This window comes from Heptranchias perlo, chromosome 10 (genome assembly GCF_035084215.1).
Source record: "Heptranchias perlo isolate sHepPer1 chromosome 10, sHepPer1.hap1, whole genome shotgun sequence".
Lineage (NCBI taxonomy): Eukaryota > Metazoa > Chordata > Chondrichthyes > Hexanchiformes > Hexanchidae > Heptranchias > Heptranchias perlo.
In genome coordinates this window covers 18,545,332-18,566,000 of record NC_090334.1, presented here as the reverse complement: position 1 = coordinate 18,566,000, position 20,669 = coordinate 18,545,332, and the positions used below count along the sequence as shown (strand labels likewise).

The 20,669-nt window shown below is 42.7% G+C and overlaps 1 protein-coding gene across 2 annotated transcripts; it reads right to left on the bottom strand.

Moving 5' to 3' along the window:
- Positions 1-36: 36 nt before the first annotated feature.
- Positions 37-19,918, bottom strand: med6 (mediator complex subunit 6). Of its 2 annotated transcripts, none has more exons than XM_067991277.1 (8): positions 19,860-19,918; positions 14,415-14,574; positions 11,466-11,557; positions 9,596-9,678; positions 8,714-8,822; positions 2,574-2,689; positions 1,731-1,758; positions 37-1,635 (listed from the first exon to the last, which is right to left on the bottom strand). In XM_067991277.1, the coding sequence occupies exons 1-8, from the start codon at positions 19,879-19,881 to the stop codon at positions 1,505-1,507; spliced, it is 741 nt and encodes a 246-aa protein (XP_067847378.1). In that variant the 5' UTR covers positions 19,882-19,918; the 3' UTR covers positions 37-1,504. The 2 variants fall into 2 exon arrangements, with proteins under 2 accessions (XP_067847378.1, XP_067847379.1); XM_067991278.1 differs by lacking the exon at positions 19,860-19,918 and adding an exon at positions 13,244-13,338 and having other exon boundaries at positions 14,415-14,500.
- Positions 19,919-20,669: the final 751 nt, after the last annotated feature.

Genomic DNA, 20,669 nt, shown 5'->3' with positions numbered 1-20,669 from the left:
TTCACTCTTAAAAATACATGTTTTAACATCACCATGTCAGTTTCAGACTTCTTTATTCGGTGATACACAAAACTGCAGTTGCTTCTCACATTCCATTTCCAGCACCAGAAAGCCCCATCTTTAATCACAGTATTAAAAAAAAATGCATACTTAAATTTAAAGGTCAAATTATTCCCACATTACTCCATTTTAGGTCCCTTTCAGTAAATATCTGTAAAATGACAAATACTACACCTTGCTTGCACTGCTAGCTGCATTGTAAAATGTACAGTAGAAACTTCAAGCAGTGCTGAGTGTGGGACTGACATTAGTTGATGTGAAGCCATTTGTACAGCACCTTTGCTTTTGGCAAATTTTCTACTCCGATCTTCTGACGGTCCTGTCTCTTGCTGCGATAAAGTTGTGCAGGTGCTCACAACCACCCAATACCCCTTCCAAGTGTCCAATATGTGAGCCTAAACATGGAGATTCCGGAAGCTATTCAACTGTGGAAGATATCACAGCCCACATTGATCCCATTCTCACTTTGCACTCTGCACTCATGAAAGATACAGCACAAGCCACGAGACAGTCATCAGGAGCAGGAACCCTGGCTGATCTTCCCTTCTGTAGCCCAGGAGGACTGAAGCCAATTGTAACACACCAACTAATAACAGTACAAGCCAGGATTCGAACCTGGAAACTTCTGGTCAGTTTAGCTTAGCACTGAACTGAAAGATGTCTTTACCAGGTAAATCATCAGGTCAGGAGCTTTTGACTCTTTGATTTTTAACAATCTACCTTGACAAAGCAACTCAATGCATTGCTAAGAAGCACATGGTGACAGAACTCACATTCACACCCACAGTTCCCCAATGAGTTACTAATCTCAGTCAGATGGAAAGTAGCAGTGAGTCATTTTTCCAGAGGTGGAATGATCTACGCTACAAATAAAAACACTTTATCGCTATCAATACACATTGGTAAATTGTAGCCCTTGTATAAAACATCCTTTTCAAATGGCTATTGAATGACAACATTGCTGGAAGGGTGTCCGTATATAATGAAGTTATTCCAACTTCTGCTGCCTATAGATATCCATCGGTTGAAGAAAGGTGCTCATCAGGCAAATGCCAGCCAGGTGCATGGAACTTCTTATTCAATGCTCATTTCCTCAGTATCTTTCCGAGCACCAATAGTCTCATCACTCAGTCTAAGCTTTAACCCTTAAAACGATAGTTTTGCATCGTTTACTGATTCCTCTTCACAACAACTAAAGCAGGATAAGTCTACAGAAAATCAAGATCCGAAGCAACCAGAACTGATGTAATTTGGAAGTGGACTGAAGAACTGAAAGGGTTAAGCTTCTCTGAGACTGTACTCATTTCATGTTTGGAGTATAAAAACAAATCACAAAATATCCGCCTCCGTATAAAATAAAACCCGAAAGTTTAGCGGCCCACAAGAACTGAGCCAAGAGTTAGTTGGTGACTCAACCCTAACGTAATGGACATTCAACACTTCTTCACTGGAGTCGCATCCGTTTCTCAGGAGGAGCCTTGGTGGCTGAACTCTGCTGCGACGCCTTTGTAGAGTCTTTTTCCTCCTGTTTAATGGTTTCGGTTGTTGGTTCCGATTCTTTTTTTACCTGCTCCACTGAAAACAAAAACATGCACGTAAAAAAGGTCATAGTCGATATATTTGTCTAGAAGTCCACCTGAATTAACTTGATACACAAAAAAAAACTTTACCTGGCACAGGTTTGTCACCAGATTTAGGCTGAAAATGAAATCCAACAGTCAATATAAAGAACACTTGGAGACATTCATAGCACAAGATCAAAGAAAATAAAAGTTCTTGCATTGCATTGTCCAGTAGTTACAGTAATGCGCTGAACTCCTTACTATGAAGCCAGTGTTTAAAATCAGAGAAGCAACTCTCAATTCTCAGCTTCTCCAGGGGGCATGAATGCCCAGTTTCTAGAGTTACTCGGTGAAAGGGGTCGTAGAAACTAACTAAGATGACATGCTGTTCTTTTCTGACCCAGTCAACCACTACTTCTGCCAAGCCAGCCGAGAAGCAGCATTCAATAAAACCCGCCAAAGGCTGGACTGCCATCTTTCCAGCAAAGGAGGATGGTGTGGATGTAAATGGGATGGGATGGAGAGAATGGGGAAACTTGCTTTAAATTTTTTTGATACCCCCGCAATCAGTCTGTTTTGACTCATGACAAACCCTTTTTAAATTAAGGCAGGTTCTGATAAAATCTCATCAGATCCCATTACAGTCAAACCGGAGCTACATCTTAACTTGCAAAGTGTTGTAGAGAGTGTGCAGGGTATTAAAATGGGACTCAGAAGGTGGTGCAATCCCTGGGCTCCCCAAAGAGGGGCAGTGGTGAGTCATTCTATTGACTATCTCAGTGAAACCCATCTGAAAGAACCCTATGGCCTCTGTAGGATTCAAACCTTTTGCTCTCCCTACACATTGTGGAATTAAAGGAACACTACGGCACTATCAGTTACCATCTGTCTCTGTACTGCATCATTTCATTACTTTTTTAAAAAACTCAAGAGTTGCAGACAGCCATCTACCTGAATGTACTTGGGCTGGAATTTTTGCCGGATCTCCAGAAGCAACATGTCCACTCTCTGACGCTGGAATATTGAACTTGGCTCCTCTTTCTTCTTCGATTTTGGTTTTACTTTATCTGCATGGGGTGGGAGTAAGGGGGAAAGAGGGACAAAGACAAATAAAAATGTCAGCTATCTTTAAGACAATCAGTCAGTCACCTTTTCAAACTGCTTTGTGGAATGTAAATTAATGTACTCGATCCCTTCTGGAGGTATTGTTTAACCATTGCACGAGTATACCTCGATCCCAGAAAGTCCCTCTCTGCTGCTCATGTACATTGATGAACTCGATAATGTGTTCTCATGTACATTGATGAACTCGATAATGTGTTCTCATGTACATTGATGAACTCGATAATGTGTTCTCATGTACATTGATGAACTCGATAATGTGTTCTCATGTACATTGATGAACTCGATAATGTGTTCTCATGTACATTGATGAACTCGATAATGTGTTCTCATGTACATTGATGAACTCGATAATGTGTTCTCATGTACATTGATGAACTCGATAATGTGTTCTCATGCATTTCAGAAGCTGGGCCGAGCACACTAGGTCCTTCTTGGCACAATCTCGTGATAGAAAATGGCGCAAAAATTTAAATCATATGCATTTAAATTTATTAGGAGTCATACGGCCATTTTCTCATCGATGCAAAGGGTTTTGGGCGTGAAAATATAATTTCGGAATGCACTAAAACCAAGATGCGCACGATCCCTCTCAAAGAGCCCGTCTCACATCACATGGGTTCGGGCTCTCTGTGGAGAGTAACTCCAGTGAAAAGCCAGTCCATTGGTCCTCCTGCTGCAGTCGTCTTTATTTTTACCAGAAGTGAAAATGATCCCAAGGCAGTCCAAATTTACCAGCCAGGAAGTTGAACTGGACATGCACAGAGCCATCTCCTGCTATGTACTGTGTCATTGGCAGCCTGCAAAATAGCGCAGGTTTTGCCAGCTGCACTTTGCATCCACTGGTCCCAGACCAACTGTGCAATATAACTGCAACCTAAATACACCTCTCCCACCCCCCCCCACCCTGCCGTGTCCCCAACCAAACCTAACACACACCCAACTCTTTACTACACTTCCTCTTGTGACTCCTGTTGTCAATTCCCTCAACTTGCAGCTGTGGCATTAAAAATAAATTGAGATGAAACAAAACAGTGATCCTACACTTTATAACTTAGCGTTCAGACGCTCAATAGGACTACTAGTTTAGAAAGGTGATACCTCTCAACCACCACCATGAGAATCAAACTAGATTGTGCAAACCACTCAAAAAGCAAATAAACCACTGTGCTTCCTGTCTGCCCATCAATGGAAACTCCTGCAGGATTACCCTCCTCCAGAGTTTGGATTTTCTGCTAATTTGGGCCAAGAAAGTAAAATCTGAGAGAGATTCCCACAGCCGCTCTACTTGTTCAGCTACTCAGCAGTATTTAGAAATTACTCTTTTCAATTCCATGGCATTATAAAAGCAGTGACTACAATTCATGATTCTTAAGGATGCAAACTAGCTCACTGACTGGCTGCAACAATATAATTCACAGCAATTAAACCAATTCCCCACTCTCTAACATCTGCTTTATACCTTTTTTTTGTAATTCATTCCTGGGATGTGGGCATCACTGGCAAGGCCGGCATTTATCGCCCATCCCTAGTTACCCTGAGAAGGTGGTGGTGGGCCGCCTTCTTGAACCACTGCAGTCCATGTGGTGAAGGTACTCCCACAATGTTGTTAGGTAAGGAGTTCCAGGATTCTTTTATTCTTTGTAGCGGTTTGATACAACAGAGTGGTTTGCGAGGCCACCTCAGAGGGCAGTTACGAGTCAACCACGTTGGTGTCAGACTAGAGTCACCTATAGGCCAGACTGGGTAAGGACGGCAGGTTTCCTTCCCTAAAAGACATTAGTGAAGCAGATGGGTTTTTATGAAAATCCGGCAACTTCATGGTCACTTTTACTGATATTTTCCAGATCGTTTTTTTAAAAACTTGAATTCATATTCTCAAACTGCCACGGTGGGATTTGAACTCTCGTTCTCTGGATTACTAGTCCCTTAACATAATCACTACACTACCTACGCAAATCAGCCTCCATGCAAGGTGTGGGTGAGGCGGGTCCAGTTTATATTGCTGGCTCTCTGGGTACTCGTGGTGTATATGTGCACATATAAATAGTGGGAAGAAGCTGCTGCTTATGCCAGTATCAAATCTACCACAGTTCATTTACTTTACACAAGAAACTGATTCAGTGCATAGAACTCCAAGTGTTCATATTGGTAGCTAGAGGTCAGACACTGAATTGAATGCAATCTCTAATTTTCAGCATATTTTAAAAAGGGGGTACATTAGCACGGACGATAAATGTTCCATTTCAAAAGCAGCAACATGTTATCTGTTCGTGCAGAAGTTTTAAGTCCGACAACCCACTTCCCTCTTCAGTTTTTCCCCTAATTTATCTCCTTACCCCTCTTTTTCCTATAGGCCACAATCCAAACATGTGCAACAGAATCTCCCCGGCACTTGTCTAAGTGGACAATATTCATACCCATGCCTGGACAGTGGCAGCTACCAAGCTATTCAACTGTAGGAGTCATCACAAGCAAGCCAAGAATTGCAGAAGTCAACAGAAATTGATCACAGCGGAAACCCTGGTCAATTTCGCCCCCATTGCCCAATACGAACCCTTTACTCCGGGATGTGGACACCAATTGCAGCAACTTCACCACCAATCTGGCCAGAATCAGTCAGCTCAGCAGAGAGCAGGGTTTCAGTAGGGGCATTGTTGCCCTGGATGGTTCACACTAGGTGATACATTTACCCAGTATGCCATTATGAGGAAGGGGCCTCAGTTCATTTTTGATATCCTACCTGGTTTATGAATACACTCATAGAAAGGTTACAGCATGGAAGGAGGCCATTCAGCCCATCAAGTCCGTGCCAGCTCTCTGCAGGAGCAATCCAGCTGGCCCCACTCCCCCACCCTATCCCCATAGCCCTGCAATTTTTTTTCCCTTCAAGTACTTATCTAATTCCCTTTTGAAAGCCACAAATGAATCTGCCTCCACCATCCCCTCGGGCAGTGCATTCCATGTCATAACCACTCGCTGTGTAAAAAAGTTTTTCCTCATGTCGCCTTTGATTCTTTTGCCAATCAATTTAAATTGATGTCCTCTGGTTCTTGACCCTTCCGCCAATGGGACCAGTTTCTCTCTATCTACTCTGTCTTGACCCTTCATGATTTAGAAAAGCTCTATCAAATCTCCTCTCAACTTTCTCTGCTCTAAGGAGAACAACCCCAGTTTCTCCAGTCTATCCATGTAATTGATGTCCCTCAACACTGGAATCATTCTAGTAAATCTTTTCTGCACCCTCTCTAAGGCCTTCACATCCTTCCTAAAGTGAAGTGCCCAGAACTGGACACAATACTCCAGTTGTGGCTGAACCAGTGTTTTATAAAGGTTCATCATAACCTTCTTGCTGTTGTACTCTATGCCTCTATTTATAAATTGTAAACAATTTTACAACACCAAGTTATAGTCCAGCAATTTTATTTTAAATTCACAAGCACCTGACGAAGGAGGAAGCCTCCGAAAGCTTGTGAATTTAAAATAAAATTGCTGGACTATAACTTGGTGTTGTAAAATTGTTTACAATTGTCAACCCCAGTCCATCACCGGCATCTCCACATCTATTTATAAAGCCCAGGATCCCATATGCTTTTTTAACCGCTTTCTCAACCTGCCCTGCCACTTTCAACGATTTGTGCAAATATACCCCCAAATCTCTCTGTTCCTGCACCCCTTTTAGAATTGTAACCTTTAGCTTATATTACCTCTCCTCGTTCTTCCTACCAAAATGCATCGCTTCACACTTTTCTGCGTTAAATTTCATCTGCCATGTGTCCACCCACTCCACCAGCCTGTCTATGTCCTCTTGAAGTCTATCACTATCCTCCTTACTGTTCACCAACCTTCCAAGTTTTGCGTCATCTGCAACTTTTGAAATTGAGCCCTGTACACCGAAGTCCACGTCATTAATATATATCAAGAAAAACAGTGGTCCTAGTACCGACCCCTGGGGAACACCACTGTATACTTCCCTCCAGTCCAAAAAATAACCATTCACCACTACTCTCTGTTTCCCGTTACTCAGCCAATTTTGTATCCATGCTGCCACTGCCCCTTTTATTCCATGAGCTTCAAGTTTGCTGACAAGCCTATTGTGCGGCAGTTTATCAAATGCCTTTTAAAAATCCATATACACCACATCAACCCTCTCTGTTACCTCATCAAAAAACACAATCAAGTTAGTTAAACATGATTTGCCTTTAACAAATCCATGCTGGCTTTACTTAATTAATCCACAATTGTCTAAGTGACTTAATTTTGTCCCGGATTATCGTTTCTAAAATTTTCCCCACTACCAAGGTTAAACTGACTGGCCTGTAGTTACTAGGTTTATTCTTACACCCTTTTTTGCAATTCTCCAGTCCTCTGGCACCACTCCTGTATCGAAGGAGGATTGGAAGATTATGGCCAGCACCTCTGCAATTTTCACCCGACTTCCCTCAGCAACCTAGGATGCATCCCAACCAGGTGGACCAGATGACTTACTTACTTTAAGTTAAGCTAGCCTTTCTAGTACCTCATCTTTATCAATTTTTAGCCTATCCAGTATCTCAACTACCTCCTCTTTTACTGTGACTTTGGCAGCATCTTCTTCCTTGGTAAAGACAGTTGCAAAGTACTCATTCAGTATCTCAGCCATGCCCTCTGCCTCCAAGAGTAGATTTCTTTTTTGATCCCTAATCGTTCCCACCCCTCCTCTTTCTACCCGTTTACTATTTACATGCCTATACAAGACTTTCAGATTCCCCTTTATTTTTGCTGCCAGTCTATTCTCATACTCTCTCTTTGCCCCTCTTATTTCCTTTCTCACATCCCCTCTGAACTTTCTATATTCAGCCTGGTTCTCACTTGTATTATCAACCTAACGTGTCATACGCCCCTTTTTTCTGCTTCATCTTACTCTCCATCTCTTTTGTCATCCAGGGAGCTCTGGCTTTAGTTGCCCTGCCTTTCTCCCTCATGGGAATGTACCTAGACTGTACCCGAACCATCTCCTCTTTAAAGGCCGCCCACTGTTCAATTACAGTTTTGCCTGCCAATCTTTGATTCCAATTTACCCGGGCCAGATCCGTTCTCAACCCACTGAAATTGGCCCTCCTCCAATTGAGTATTTTTACCCGCCTTTGTCCTTTTCCATAGTTAATCTAAATCTTACGATACTGTGATCGCTGTTCCCTAAACTGACACTTGTCCACTTGACCCACCTCATTCCCCAGAACCAGATCCAGCAATATCTCCTTCCTCATTGGGCCGGAAACGTACTGGTCAAGAAAGTTCTCCTGAACACACTTCAAAAATTCCTGCCCTTCTTTGCCCCTTTCACTATTACTATCCCACAGTCTATATTAGGATAGTTGAAGTCCCCCATTATCACTATTCTATGGCTCTTGCACATCTCTGTAATTTCCCTGCAAATTTGCTCCTCTATATCCTTCCCACTAGTAGGTGGCCTATAGAATACACCCAGTAGTGTAATGGCACCTCTATTGTTTCTTAACTCTAACCAAATAGATTCTGTCCTTGACCCCTCCAGGGCATCCTCTCTCTCACATCTCTAAATTCTGTAGTATATGAAAAAGGCTTGCTTAAAAACAAGGACCAAGTATTGATTAAGGACAGTAAGTGCCACATGCCTGGTTATGTTTTTCCACCAGTAGGTGGCACACTACTAACACTTTCTGAAAGCTATGATGTGGAGATGCCGGTGATGGACTGGGGTTAACAATTGTAAACAATTTTACAACACCAAGTTATAGTCCAACAATTTTATTTTTAATCCCACAAGCTTTCGGGGGCTTTCCCCTTCCTCAGGCAGTGTGGGAGGAAGGGGAAAGCCCCCGAAAGCTTGTGGGATTAAAAATAAAATCGTTGGACTATAACTTGGTGTTGTAAAATTGTTTACAATTTCTGAAAGCTGTCAGCTTTAGAAGTATAGCAAGCTTCCTGGTATCACTGTTACAACTTACCCCTCTCCTCTTGATCCTTGAAATGCCACCAGTATCCTTTGGAGGGATGGTATCGGCAGTAAGACATGGCTTCATCAAATGCAGATTGAACAGCATGCACTGCTGTCAGCTATTTTAGGAACAAAATAAAAACAACAGAACCGTTGCTACATCTCCAACAGTGCACTGTACTTTTCATGATAAATAAAAAATGTTGGCTTGAAAGGGGGTACACAGAGGATACCACATAGGTGTGATATCACTTTTAAACAAGAGCACTAGATCCAGTGTGCCGGATGTTTAAACAGTATCACACTGCGGCCCGCGTGGTGTTGGACTCAGACAAGTAATTACACATTTAAGTTGCAAAAACATCTGTTAAAATGGAAAACAATCATGCATAGCAGAGGAGGAACGTGGCAGCTGCACGCAGTCTGTGCAGATCCATCACATTGTCAGTAGTGGGTTTGAAAGACTCATGAAAGCAACTTTTGATTTGTTTTTGAAGATTTACTGACAATGTTGCTCTTGCAGAGAGCTGGCACGGGCTCGACGGGCCTCCATCTGTGCTGTAACCATTCTATGTTCACATTGAAATATAAATGGGGAGTGACAGGAAGTGTGACATCACACAATACGATTATCGCTGTTACACCACTTATGTGTAATGTAGCTGCAGGGGGAGAGAAGAGGTGCACTGCTGTTTTTCTCTGGTGGATAAGGCCAAGTACACAAATGCTAATTTGCACTGCAAGCAAAATAAATTGGCCTAAATCCCCAGTTCAAGTGATCTAGGCAACCTCATCAACATTCGCAACACATAACTCAGCACTCAAAATAAATCATTTTTAATTGAGACATCATATCTAGTAATGAAAAGTAATTTGAAGCAGTGTCACCCACCATTCTAGAGTTTATTACTGAACCCAAATCAGGAGCCTGATACACCACTCCAGCAATGATATAGTAGTCAGCCAAAGGAGTAACTAGAAAGGGAAAAAAAATAAATAAAATTTATCACAAAGAATGAATCTAAAATTATACACAGGGAGCAGATTTTTTTTCATGGAATAAAAGATAAATAATGTTTGCACAAGGTTTTTAATCCTAATTAAGCCACAATCATTTTCATTGTAGCAAATGAATCTGGGCATCCAAGAGATGCCGCTCCATATCACATCACTTCAGCGAAGGTGATCTTGCATAATGAAAGTTGTGCACATGGAATTGGCCTTCAGTGAAGTGGTTCGGGAACCATAGCAGCACCAGTGGAATTGCAATCTTAAATGTTTTTTGTGAATCTATTTTCTCCCTGAGCTACTCAGCATCTGAGCCAAAAAGACAAGAGAGACAGACTTGCATTTATATGGTGCATTATCACGTCTCTCACAAACATCTCAGAGCACCTCACCTACAATTCAGGTGCAGTGACTTAAGTAGGCAAACACGGGAGCCATTCTGCACAAAACAAGAACTCCCAAAGCAGCAATGAAATAAATAAGCATTTTTGCTATTGTTGGAGGGAAGAATGGTGACCAGGACACCAGAGAACTAAATGTTCTTCAAATAGTATCATGGGATCTTCAACATCCACCTGAACACCATCACAACAGGTAGTCACTGTTGTAATGCAAGAAACGCAGCAACCAATTTGCATACAGCAAGCTCCCACAAACAGCAATGAAATAAACGATCAGATCATCTGTTTTAGTGATGTTGGTTGAGGGATAAATATTGGCCAGGTTCCCGGGGAGAACTCCCCTGCTCCTCTTCGAAATAGTGCAATGGGATCTTTTACGTCCACCTGAGGGGGCAGATGGAGCCTCGGTTTTACGTCTCATCCGAAAGACTGCACCATCAGTGAAGCACTCCCTCAGTACTGCACTGAAGTGTCAGCCTAGATTTTGTGCTCAAGTCTCTGGAGTGGGACTTGAACCTAATGACCTTCTGACTTAGGTGAGAGTACTACCACTGAGTCACGGCTAACGAATTAAAGAGCATCCTGCAGTAACAGGTGATGGTTACCTTGCAGTGGGACAATTTTTTAAGCCACCGCCTTCTTCATAACTAGGAACTGCTGAAGTATTCAGATAGTGGATGAATTTTTGGCAACTTAGGAGTGGCTAAGAATTTTCAACTTTCTAGTTCTTGGATGCTGAGCCATTTTTGATTAGATTTTGGGCAACTATTTCTCCCTAAACAGTGGCAGTTCAGTAATATACAAGAAGCTAGGGCTAATTTACAAGGCACAACTATTAAATAACTGACAAAACTAAGCAGAACACATTCAAGAGCAGTAGCACTGAACAAATCATTGGTGGAAGGTGTGGAAGGTGGTGAAGGTGGTGCAGCTGCTGCAACCACTACTTTATTGCTTCAGCTGTTCTGTAGAAAAGTCAAATATTAGCCAATTCTCCAGCCACTTCTGACTGAATTGTCCTATCTTCATTTTTTAATCAGTTAACTTCAAAAAACAAATATATATCTTTGCTGCAGCGCTTTTTATTTTCAGACTATTTTGTTCAATTATACAAAATAAACAAGTACAGCTCGTTCCTTACAGCACGTGAAAGCAAACCACTTTGGGTGCTCCAACAGTCATGTGGACAAAGAAGTTTGGAATTGATCCTTATTGAAATTCTACATATACACAACAATGTTCTAAACATGTACTACATCCAGTACACCAATGGAGCATTGTAAAACCGCTCTTACGGCAAACTTCAATTGGTAAGTTACGACAACCAGCTTCAGTGATACAGAAACTTCGTACCTTGTGTTGGAGAGTACCTATGCTGCTTTCGAATAATATACAGTATGGGTTCCTGAGCATGTAGTAGAATGTATTCCAAACCAGTCATATTGCTGCACCAGAAACAAAAAAAACCAAGTGTTTAAAATTACCCTTTCACCGGGTTATCTCATCACCATCAATTTCAATTCTCACTCAGTACAGAGGTCTAAATTATCACACAGCTTTATACACACTCAACTGTGGTAGCAAATTAAACGTCTCTTTGGTTATCTATCACTGTAGGTTTGTAAAACTGGTGTGTACAATTTATCCCCCATATTTTAAATCCCCAAGACCATACCATAATACAATCACAAGCACACAGCAAAAGGGCTCACTATCATATTGGTTGGGATCAAAGGCAAGCAAGGGTCAGGTCGATGGAGGAAAAATAACAGGATTACACAATTTTTGTTCAAGTAACCACAAACACTGCAGATTTTTCAATGACTGATGAATGGACATTCTTTAGGGCTGCAATTATATTCAAATGTCTTATCTATAAAAGGTTCCACTGAGTGGACTGATGTAAATTACACGCTCATTATACAAACTCTTTATACTGGTCAAAACCTTTGGCAACAATGGATTAATTCCAAACACTTTTGTCCAAATCAGGAAACAGTGTATGGACAGGACCAGAACACATTATAATGCTATTTATAAAACTGGGTGCAAAACAAAACTTTTAAGATTACACACAAGTCAATACCAAATACTTATTGTAAATTAATAGAATACAATATCATGTACCTGAATATTTTCACAACTTTAGTACTTATGATGTGCAGACTAGATAGAACAGGGATTGGTCTACGGCAGGGTATGCAGGTTGAAATCCAAACTAGATAATTGAGGGACTTTTCGCCCTTAACTAGCTGACAGTGAAATAAACTGGGGCCGTCTCAATCCAGTTTCTAGTTTGTAGAAACCTCAATCAGAAATTCCATTAAGACCACTGGTGTGGAAAACTGAATGGGACACATTTGTGTAATGGAGGATGCTTTCCTGGGACTGAGATATCAACACAGCTAACAGTTGAAGCAGTAAAGGTGAACTCTGAATTGTATCCACCTCCCCAATATCTGACTTAGGAGCACTTGTTGCTGTCAGAATGTGATAAAAATGAAGTATTTTTCTCATTAAGATTACTTTATGGATTCTTTAGCATTAGACACAGTGCAAATACAGAGATAAGATCAACTGTTGCTAGCTGTTTCCTGTAAGCGGGAGTCAATTTACATTAAAGTTCAGCTAATGCTTGCACCTCAAGGTAAAGCAGAAACATGAGTAGTTGTGCAAGTCCTTGGTGTGGGTGGTCTGACTGCTGCCATTATATATGGATGGAGGCCCATTTAGGAGGTCAAAATATCTGGCACAAATCAATGAAGCTAGATGTCTCATTCAATTATAAACATCCTATACAAGTTCACCACACAAAAAGTGAACATCCATTTTCAAGGTTTCATTTTTTTTTAAATGATTGCTTAGCGAAAGTGTCTTGATGATTCTCATATCAAGCAGAATTGTTGATTACTGTAAGATATACAGTTTTGCACTGAATACCATTCATTTACCTGTGCTTGGTTAAACAAATTATGGTAGTTTACAGCCTGAACTTCAATCTGATAGTGTGTCTATTCAATCATCCTACCAAAGATGAAGGGAATCATATGGCAGCATGTGGTAGATTCCTGTAAGCTAGAGTACAGTGGCAAGGATTCTCTGTTCGATCCCTGGGCCTTGCTATTGCTTACCCAGATATTTGGCAGGTGAGGGCACACTCCAGATCGTAGGGGCTGTATGATCCATTTATGGGAGTGGTTAATGACATTGAACCCGAGACGAATACCTAGCATAATACCCAAAAAGGGAAACAAGAAATGTTAATTCGTCAGCCTGACAGACAACTTGGCCGGGAGGGGGGGGGTGATTTCAATATGCAAATAGTCAGTGAGAACTATGTAATTATATAAAGTATTTGTAAAAAGAAAAACCATACTAAAATACATACTTTAAAAAAATGTCAGGCTCCACAGACCCCATTTAAATCTACAGTACATTTTTTATCTTAAAAGTTTTGACAAATACAGCAGTTGACCCTATGATGCATGTGTTTGAATGATTGAACACATTGTTCAATACTCCTTGCTCTGTCACTGAATTGAACTCTCGTCGTAGCAGCATTTCTGCAGCAAAACTGAAATCACTGAGTTTTGTTTTATTTTAAACATCAAATAGTTAAGTAATTCTGTGTTTTTTGACCTCTAATGCAGTGTTCAATATTTTTGAAAATGTTTTTACAAGTCAAAAATTGCTATGTTCTGAGGTCAAGGGCCTAATTAAAGCCAGCGTAAGTATATTCCATAGAAGTCCAATGGGCCACTGGATGCATAGGCTGGGTGTGAGAGAATCAATTTGTACCTAATACAGAAGAAACAAAGTTAAAAGCTAAAAATAGATCAATGGAAAAATAGAAAATGCAAAAGGATTTAAAAAGAAAACAAAAAAACAAAATAACTGAACACAGCTATGTAGCTCACAATAATCTAGGAATTTTTTTAAGTTAACTTCTGATATTAGGACCAATCATTTCTTTATACTAATAAACTAAAATCAACTTTGGCATAATTTAAGAGACAAGCATTTGAAAAAAGGTTAACTAAAGTCAAATTAACCTAGAGTTCCACATGGCCTAGAATTACTGGCCATGTCTTCTTTTATTATATTGACCGAATAGGACTGACTGGCTTACCTATAAGCATAGGTAATATAGCACGAATAGCATAGCATAGCACGAATGGCACTGCTAACTTTAAATACCAATACCGATCACAAAATGGATTTAGATGTTACATTTTCTCCAAAATTACAGTGCATTACACAGAACTGCATTTCAGTGCTTACTGATTATCAACCAACACCTACTGCAAATGTTCCAGGCTGAGCCGCTGCATTTTGACCACCTCATTGTTGCAAGTGCGATCATAAAAAGGGTTGCTTCTTTCAGAGAAGTAGTCGAGCACGTTCCCTGGATTTAGTATTGGAATCCAAGCACTGTCCACCCACGAGATCCCCAGGAGGTTATCTGAGGAAATAAAACCGCGCGAATAAAAGATACAATAAAAAAAACATGTTAATTAGAATAGGATCATAGGAATAGGGGTAGGTCATTCAGCCCCTCAAGCCTGTTCCACCATTCAATTAGATCACAGCTGATCTGTACCTTAACTCCGTCTACCCGCCTTGGTTCCGCAACGCGTAATATCCTTGCCCAACAAAAATCTATTAATCTCAGTTTTGAAATTTTCAATTGACCTACTTTCAACAGCTTTTTGGGAGAGGGAGTTCCAGAGTTTCACTACTCTATGTGAAGAAGTGCTTTCTGACATCTTCCCTGAATGGCCTAGCTCTAATTTTAAGGTTATGCCCCCTTGTTCTGGACTCTCCCACCAAATAATTTCTCCCTATCTACCCTATCAAATCCTTTAATCATTTTAAACACCTCAATTAGATCACCCCTTAATCTTCTATAATGAAGGGATTGCAAACCTAGTCTATGCAACCTGTCCTCATAATTTAACCCTTTAGGCCCGGTATCATTCAGGTATAGTTCATTCAGGGCACAAGGGAAGGGGAAAAACACACATAAAAGTTGTCAGAAAGCTTCAACTATATTTACTTGTTCAGGTAACTAGGTATTAAGAGCAGTCATTAAATTCTTCCTCCCTCCTAGCTTCTGAAGGCAATGATGCATGCTTGGTTACCGTTCTAGGGGCACCAGGTGTCCGCTAGTGCCTTTTTCTAAGTTAAAGGCCCTGTACACGTTTCTAGTAGTTACTATATAAAGCAGCACACCCTTCATTTCTATTTCTGCATTGGTAAGGAAACTGCACCAAGTCCAAGGCTCAGATTTACTTAAGTTATTCCACCTATCCCCTTTCAAAAGAAAATCCAAGCTGGATTGCTCATGCGCTTTCATCAATTAAACTGGCTTTATGCAGTAAAATCATTACTGCACATAAGCAGATGCTGCAGTATATATTTAAACTGAATCAATAGGTGCCAAAATTAAATATTCCACTCCCCAAATGAAGTATCCATCCTCACATTTTTAAAGTAGGTAGACATTTTTTTTAAAAAACAGATTCTTATTTTGTGGACAAATTCCATAAAAACTGAACTGTGGCGCCTACAACAACCAGTACTATTAAAAGAGCAACATGCCTCAATTTGTACTGCTACTGGTAGAATCACACTATTCAAAAGGAATTTAGGAATATTAATAGAGTGCAATCAAACAGACACTAAATCAAGGATCAAGGTGCTAATATTCCAATTCTAACACTGATCCGTTAAACATTTTTTTTAAATTGTAAGATTAATTTCTAGTCGATTATCACTTGTTTCCTCACCGAAGCTGACTATTTGAATCTTCCCGTGCTGAGGCTACAGCATTCCAACCCCATTCCCAGGCACCACGTGGTAGTAAGCTTCACCACACAGACTGCAGCAATTCAAGAGGGCCCACAACCGCCTTCTCAGGGCAACTAGGTATAGGCAATAAATGCCAATCTTGCCAGCGATGTCCATATTCCACAAAATGAATTTTAAAAAGCTAAGCTTCAAATCCCACATACTATCCAGTAACAACACCTATTTCCACCTCCACACATCGCCTGCCTCCACCTTCACATCTCCCCCACTACCACTGAAACCCTAACCCATGCCTTCATCACAACAAAACTTGTATTTATGTAATGCCTTTAATGTAGGAAATTGTCCCAAGGCATGTCACAGAAGGATGAGGAAAACAGGCACTAAGCCAAAAGAGATGGATTTCAAGGAGGCCTAATAGGAGAGGGAGGTGGAGAGGCAGAGGTTTATGGGGGTAACTCCAGAAAGCGGGACCTAGATGATCAATGACACAGCTGTCGATGATGGGCATTTCCCTTTTCCCTAAGAGAATGGAGTCGCATTGAAGGATAAGGAGCCATTGTAGGCCAGCAAGGACAGGGATGATCGGCGAGCGGGACTTGGTGTGGGATAGGAGACGAGCTGTAGACAACCTGGGAGCTCCAGGCTTGAGCTCTTCAATGCCAGCCTTACCAACTTCACCTTACATACACTCCAACAAATCACAAACTGAGCCACCCACATTGGTCCCATTACTTCTGTACTCACTAACTTCCATTGGTTCCTCAGTTCAACACAATGAATTCAAAATCCTCATCTACAATTTTGTTATCAAGTGTTCCCAGCTCATTTAAACATTACACAGGGCATTACTCTACCAATCTGGGCTGCATTGAAATCCAGGGCCCAGTGATAAAGGGATGTCACTCTAATCCATACCCAGACCCACTTTTGGCCAAGCTTTTGCTCACCCTCTCAATATCTCATGCTTTAAGCTCACTGTCTATATATTTCTGATTGTATCTCTGTGAAGTGCCTTGGAACATTTTTCCACAGTGAAGGCACTATAAAAATGAAAGTTGCTATTCTTAGATGTAACCCTACAATGCTACCCTAACACATTAATGTGCAATCTTTTTTCTGATGTGTTTGCATCATGGTCATTGACGAAAATGGTCCACGTTGTCAAGCCTGACTGCGTGGGAATTGTATTTCTATTATGCACTTGAACAGTTATTGCTGTTAAAATGGTTATGAATAGAACAACAACTTGCACGTATATATAGTGCCTTTAACATAGTAAAACATCCCAAGGCGCTTCAAAGGACAATCAAACAAAATTGGACACCAAGCCACATAAGATGATATTAGGACAGATATACAAAAGCTTAGTCAAAGCTGGTTCAAGAAACGTCTTAAAGGAGGACAGAGAGGCGGAGAGGTTTGGGGGGGGGGAGTTTCAGAGCTTAGGGCCTAGGCAGCTAAAGGCTACCAATGGAGGAGCGAAGAAAATCGGGGAAGCGCAAGAGGTCATAATTGGAGGTGCGCAGAGACCTTGGAGGACTGTAGGGCTAGAGCAGGTTACAGACATAGGGAGGGGCGAGGCCATGGAATGATTTGAAAACAAGGATGAGAATTTCAAAATTGATGCGGAACCAATGTAGGTCAGCGAGCACAGGGGTGATGGGTGAACGGGACTTGGTGCAAGTCAGGATACGGACAGCCGAGTTTTGGAGGAGCTCAAGTTTATGGAGGGTGCAAGGTGGGAAGCTGGCCAGGACAGCATTGGAATAGTCGAGTCTAGAGGTAACAAAGGCATGGATGAGAGTTTCAGCAGCAGATGAGTTGAGGCGACGTTACTGAGGTGGAAGTAGGATGTCTGGGTGATGGAGAGGATATGCGTTCGGAAGCTCAGCTCGGGGTCAAATAGGACGCCAAGGGTGTGAATGGTCTGGTTCAGCCTCAGACAGTGGCCAGGGAGAGGGGGAGAATCGGTGTCTAGGGAACAGATTTTGTGATGAGCACTGAAGACAATGGCTTCGGTCTTCCCAATATTTAATTGAAGGAAATTTCTGCTCATCCAACACTGAATGTCGGACAAACTGCATGACAAATCAGACGCAGTGGAGAGGTCGAGAGAGGTGGTGGTGGTGAGATAGAGCTGGGTGTAGTCAACGTACACGTGGAACCTGCGGTGTTTTGGATGATGTTGCAGAGGGGCAGCATGTAGATGAGAATAGGTGGGGACCAAGGAAAGATCCTTGGGAGACTCCAGAGGTAACGTGCAGGAGCAGGAAGAGAAGCCATTTCAGGTGATTCGCTAACGTTTTTTTTTATTCCTTCATGGGATGTGGGCGTCGCTGGCAAGGGCAGCATTTATTGCCCATCCCTAATTGCCCTTGAGAAGGTGGTGGTGAGCCGCCTTCTTGAACCGCTGCAGTCCGTGTGGTGAAGGTTCTCCCAAAGGGCTGATAGGAAGGGAGTTCCAGGATTTTGACCCAGCGACAATGAAGGAACGGCAATATACTTCCAAGTCGGGATGGTGTGTGACTTGGAGGGGAACGTGGGGGTGGTGTTGTTCCCATATGCCTGCTGCCGTTGTCCTTCTAGGTGATAGAGGTCACGGGTTTGGGAGGTGCTATCGTAGAAGCCTAGGCGAGTTGCTGCAGTGCATCCTGTGGATGGTGCACAATGCAGCCACAGTGCGCCGGTGGTGAAGGGAGTGAATGTTTAGGGTGGTGGATGGGGTGCCAATTAAGCCGGCTGCTTTGTCCTGGATCGTGTCAAGCTTCTTGAGTGTTGTTGGAGCTGCACTCATCCAGACAAGTGGAGAGTATTTCATCATACTCTCGACTTGTGCCTTGTAGAAGATGGAAAGGCTTTGGGGAGTCAGGAGGTGAGTTACTCACCGCAAAACACCCAGCCTCTGACCTGCTCTTGTAGCCACAGTATTTATATGGCTGGTCCAGATAAGTTTCTGGTCAATGGTGACCCCCAGGATGTTGATGGAGGGGGATTCAGCGATGGTAATGCCATTGAATGTCAAGGGGAGGTGGTTAGACACTCTCTTGTTGGAGCTACGACTGGATAGATAAGAGCGGAATCAGGCGAGGGCAATTCCACCCAACTGGACTACGGAGGAGAGGTGTTGGAGGAGGATGGTTTGCTCAAAGGCTGCAGACAGGTCGCAAAGGACGAGGAGGGATAGTTTACCACAATCACAGTTACATAGGATGTCATTTGTGACTTGGATAAATACCATTTCTGTGCTGTGGCAGGGGCAGAAACATGTTTGGAGAGGTTCAAACATGGAGTTGCAGCAGACATGGGCACGGGTTTGGGAGGCAACAACACGTTCCAGGGCTTTGGAGAGCAAAGGGAGGTTGTAGATGGGGCGATAGTTTTCAAGGTGAGAGGGGTCCTGGGTGGGTGTTTTTTTGAGGAGGGGGTGATGTCGGCAGATTTGTAAGGAAAGGGGACAGTAGTTAAGGAGAGGGAACCGTTAACATTATCAACTAACATGGGGGCCAAAGAGCGAAGCTGGGTGGTGAGCAATTTGGTGGGTCTCTCGGACAAGATGAATTCAGAGAAGACCTGAGGGGAGACAGGGGATAAATTTCAAAATGTGAAGTGTCTTCTGGGCTCATTTGAAAATACAAACTATGGCTCCTTAAAAAGCGGCGACCAGTGAAACAGTGTCGGAAAATTAAACAAAGATCAAACTCTGTAAATGACAAACTAATGTGAAAAGATTCTCCTTTAAAATGCTGTAAAACAACAGTTCATCATTAACCAGACAAAAAACAAATCCCGTTCCGATAAACGGGCTCCTGTCCCCGGGTTAAAGGGATCCCTCTGTCCCCGGGTTAAAGGGATCCCTCTGTCCCCGGGCGAAGGATTCCCGTCTTATTCCTTAAAATCGGCCCCGAACACACAGGTCCACAAGCTGCACTTTACCTCGACCGTCCACCGCCGCCATGTCTGTCTACAGCCGGCGCACAGACAACACGTCACCGTCTAATGGCGCGTTAGATGACGCAAGAAGCTGGCAACTCCTGATTCAATCGAAGTACAGTGATGACGAACAGTGGGCCCTGAGTGAACAGTGGGCCCTGAGCGAACAAACAGTGGGCCCTGAGCGAACAAACAGTGGGCCCTGAGCGAACAAACAGTGGGCCCTGAGCGAACAAACAGTGGGCCCTGAGCGAACAAACAGTGGGCTCTGAGCGAACAAACAGTGGGCCCTGAGCGAACAAACAGTGGGCCCTGAGCGAACAAACAGTGGGCCCTGAGCGAACAAACAGTGGGCCCTGAGCGAACAAACAGTGGGCCCTGAGCGAACAAACAGTGGGCTCTGAGCGAACAAACAGTGGGCTCTGAGCGAACAAACAGTGGGGTCTGAGCGAACAAACAGTGGGCTCTGAGCGAACAAACAATGGGCTCTGAGCGAACAAACAGTGGGCCCTGAGCGAACAAACAGTGGGCTCTGAGCGAACAAACAGTGGGCTCTGAGCGAACAAACAGTGGGCTCTGAGCGAACAAACAGTGGGCCCTGAGCGAACAAACAGTGGGCTCTGAGCGAACAAACAGTGGGCCCTGAGCGAACAAACAGTGGGCCCTGAGCGAACAAACAGTGGGCTCTGAGCGAACAAACAGTGGGCCCTGAGCGAACAAACAGTGGGCCCTGAACAAACAGTGGGCCCTGAGCGAACAAACAGTGGGCTCTGAGCGAACAAACAGTGGGCCCTGAGCGAACAAACAGTGGGC

Bases quoted from the DNA above. Each gene is read 5' to 3' on its own strand.
- med6 (XM_067991277.1), bottom strand. From the start codon at position 19,881: ATGGCGGCGGTGGACGGTCGAG. The intron at 9,679-11,465 runs GTACGAAGTTTC...TTCCCTTTCTAG, and splicing joins TAGGTACTCTCCAACACAAG to TTACTCCTTTGGCTGACTAC. The intron at 8,823-9,595 runs GTGGGTGACACT...TTCCTAAAATAG, and splicing joins CAGTAATAAACTCTAGAATG to CTGACAGCAGTGCATGCTGT.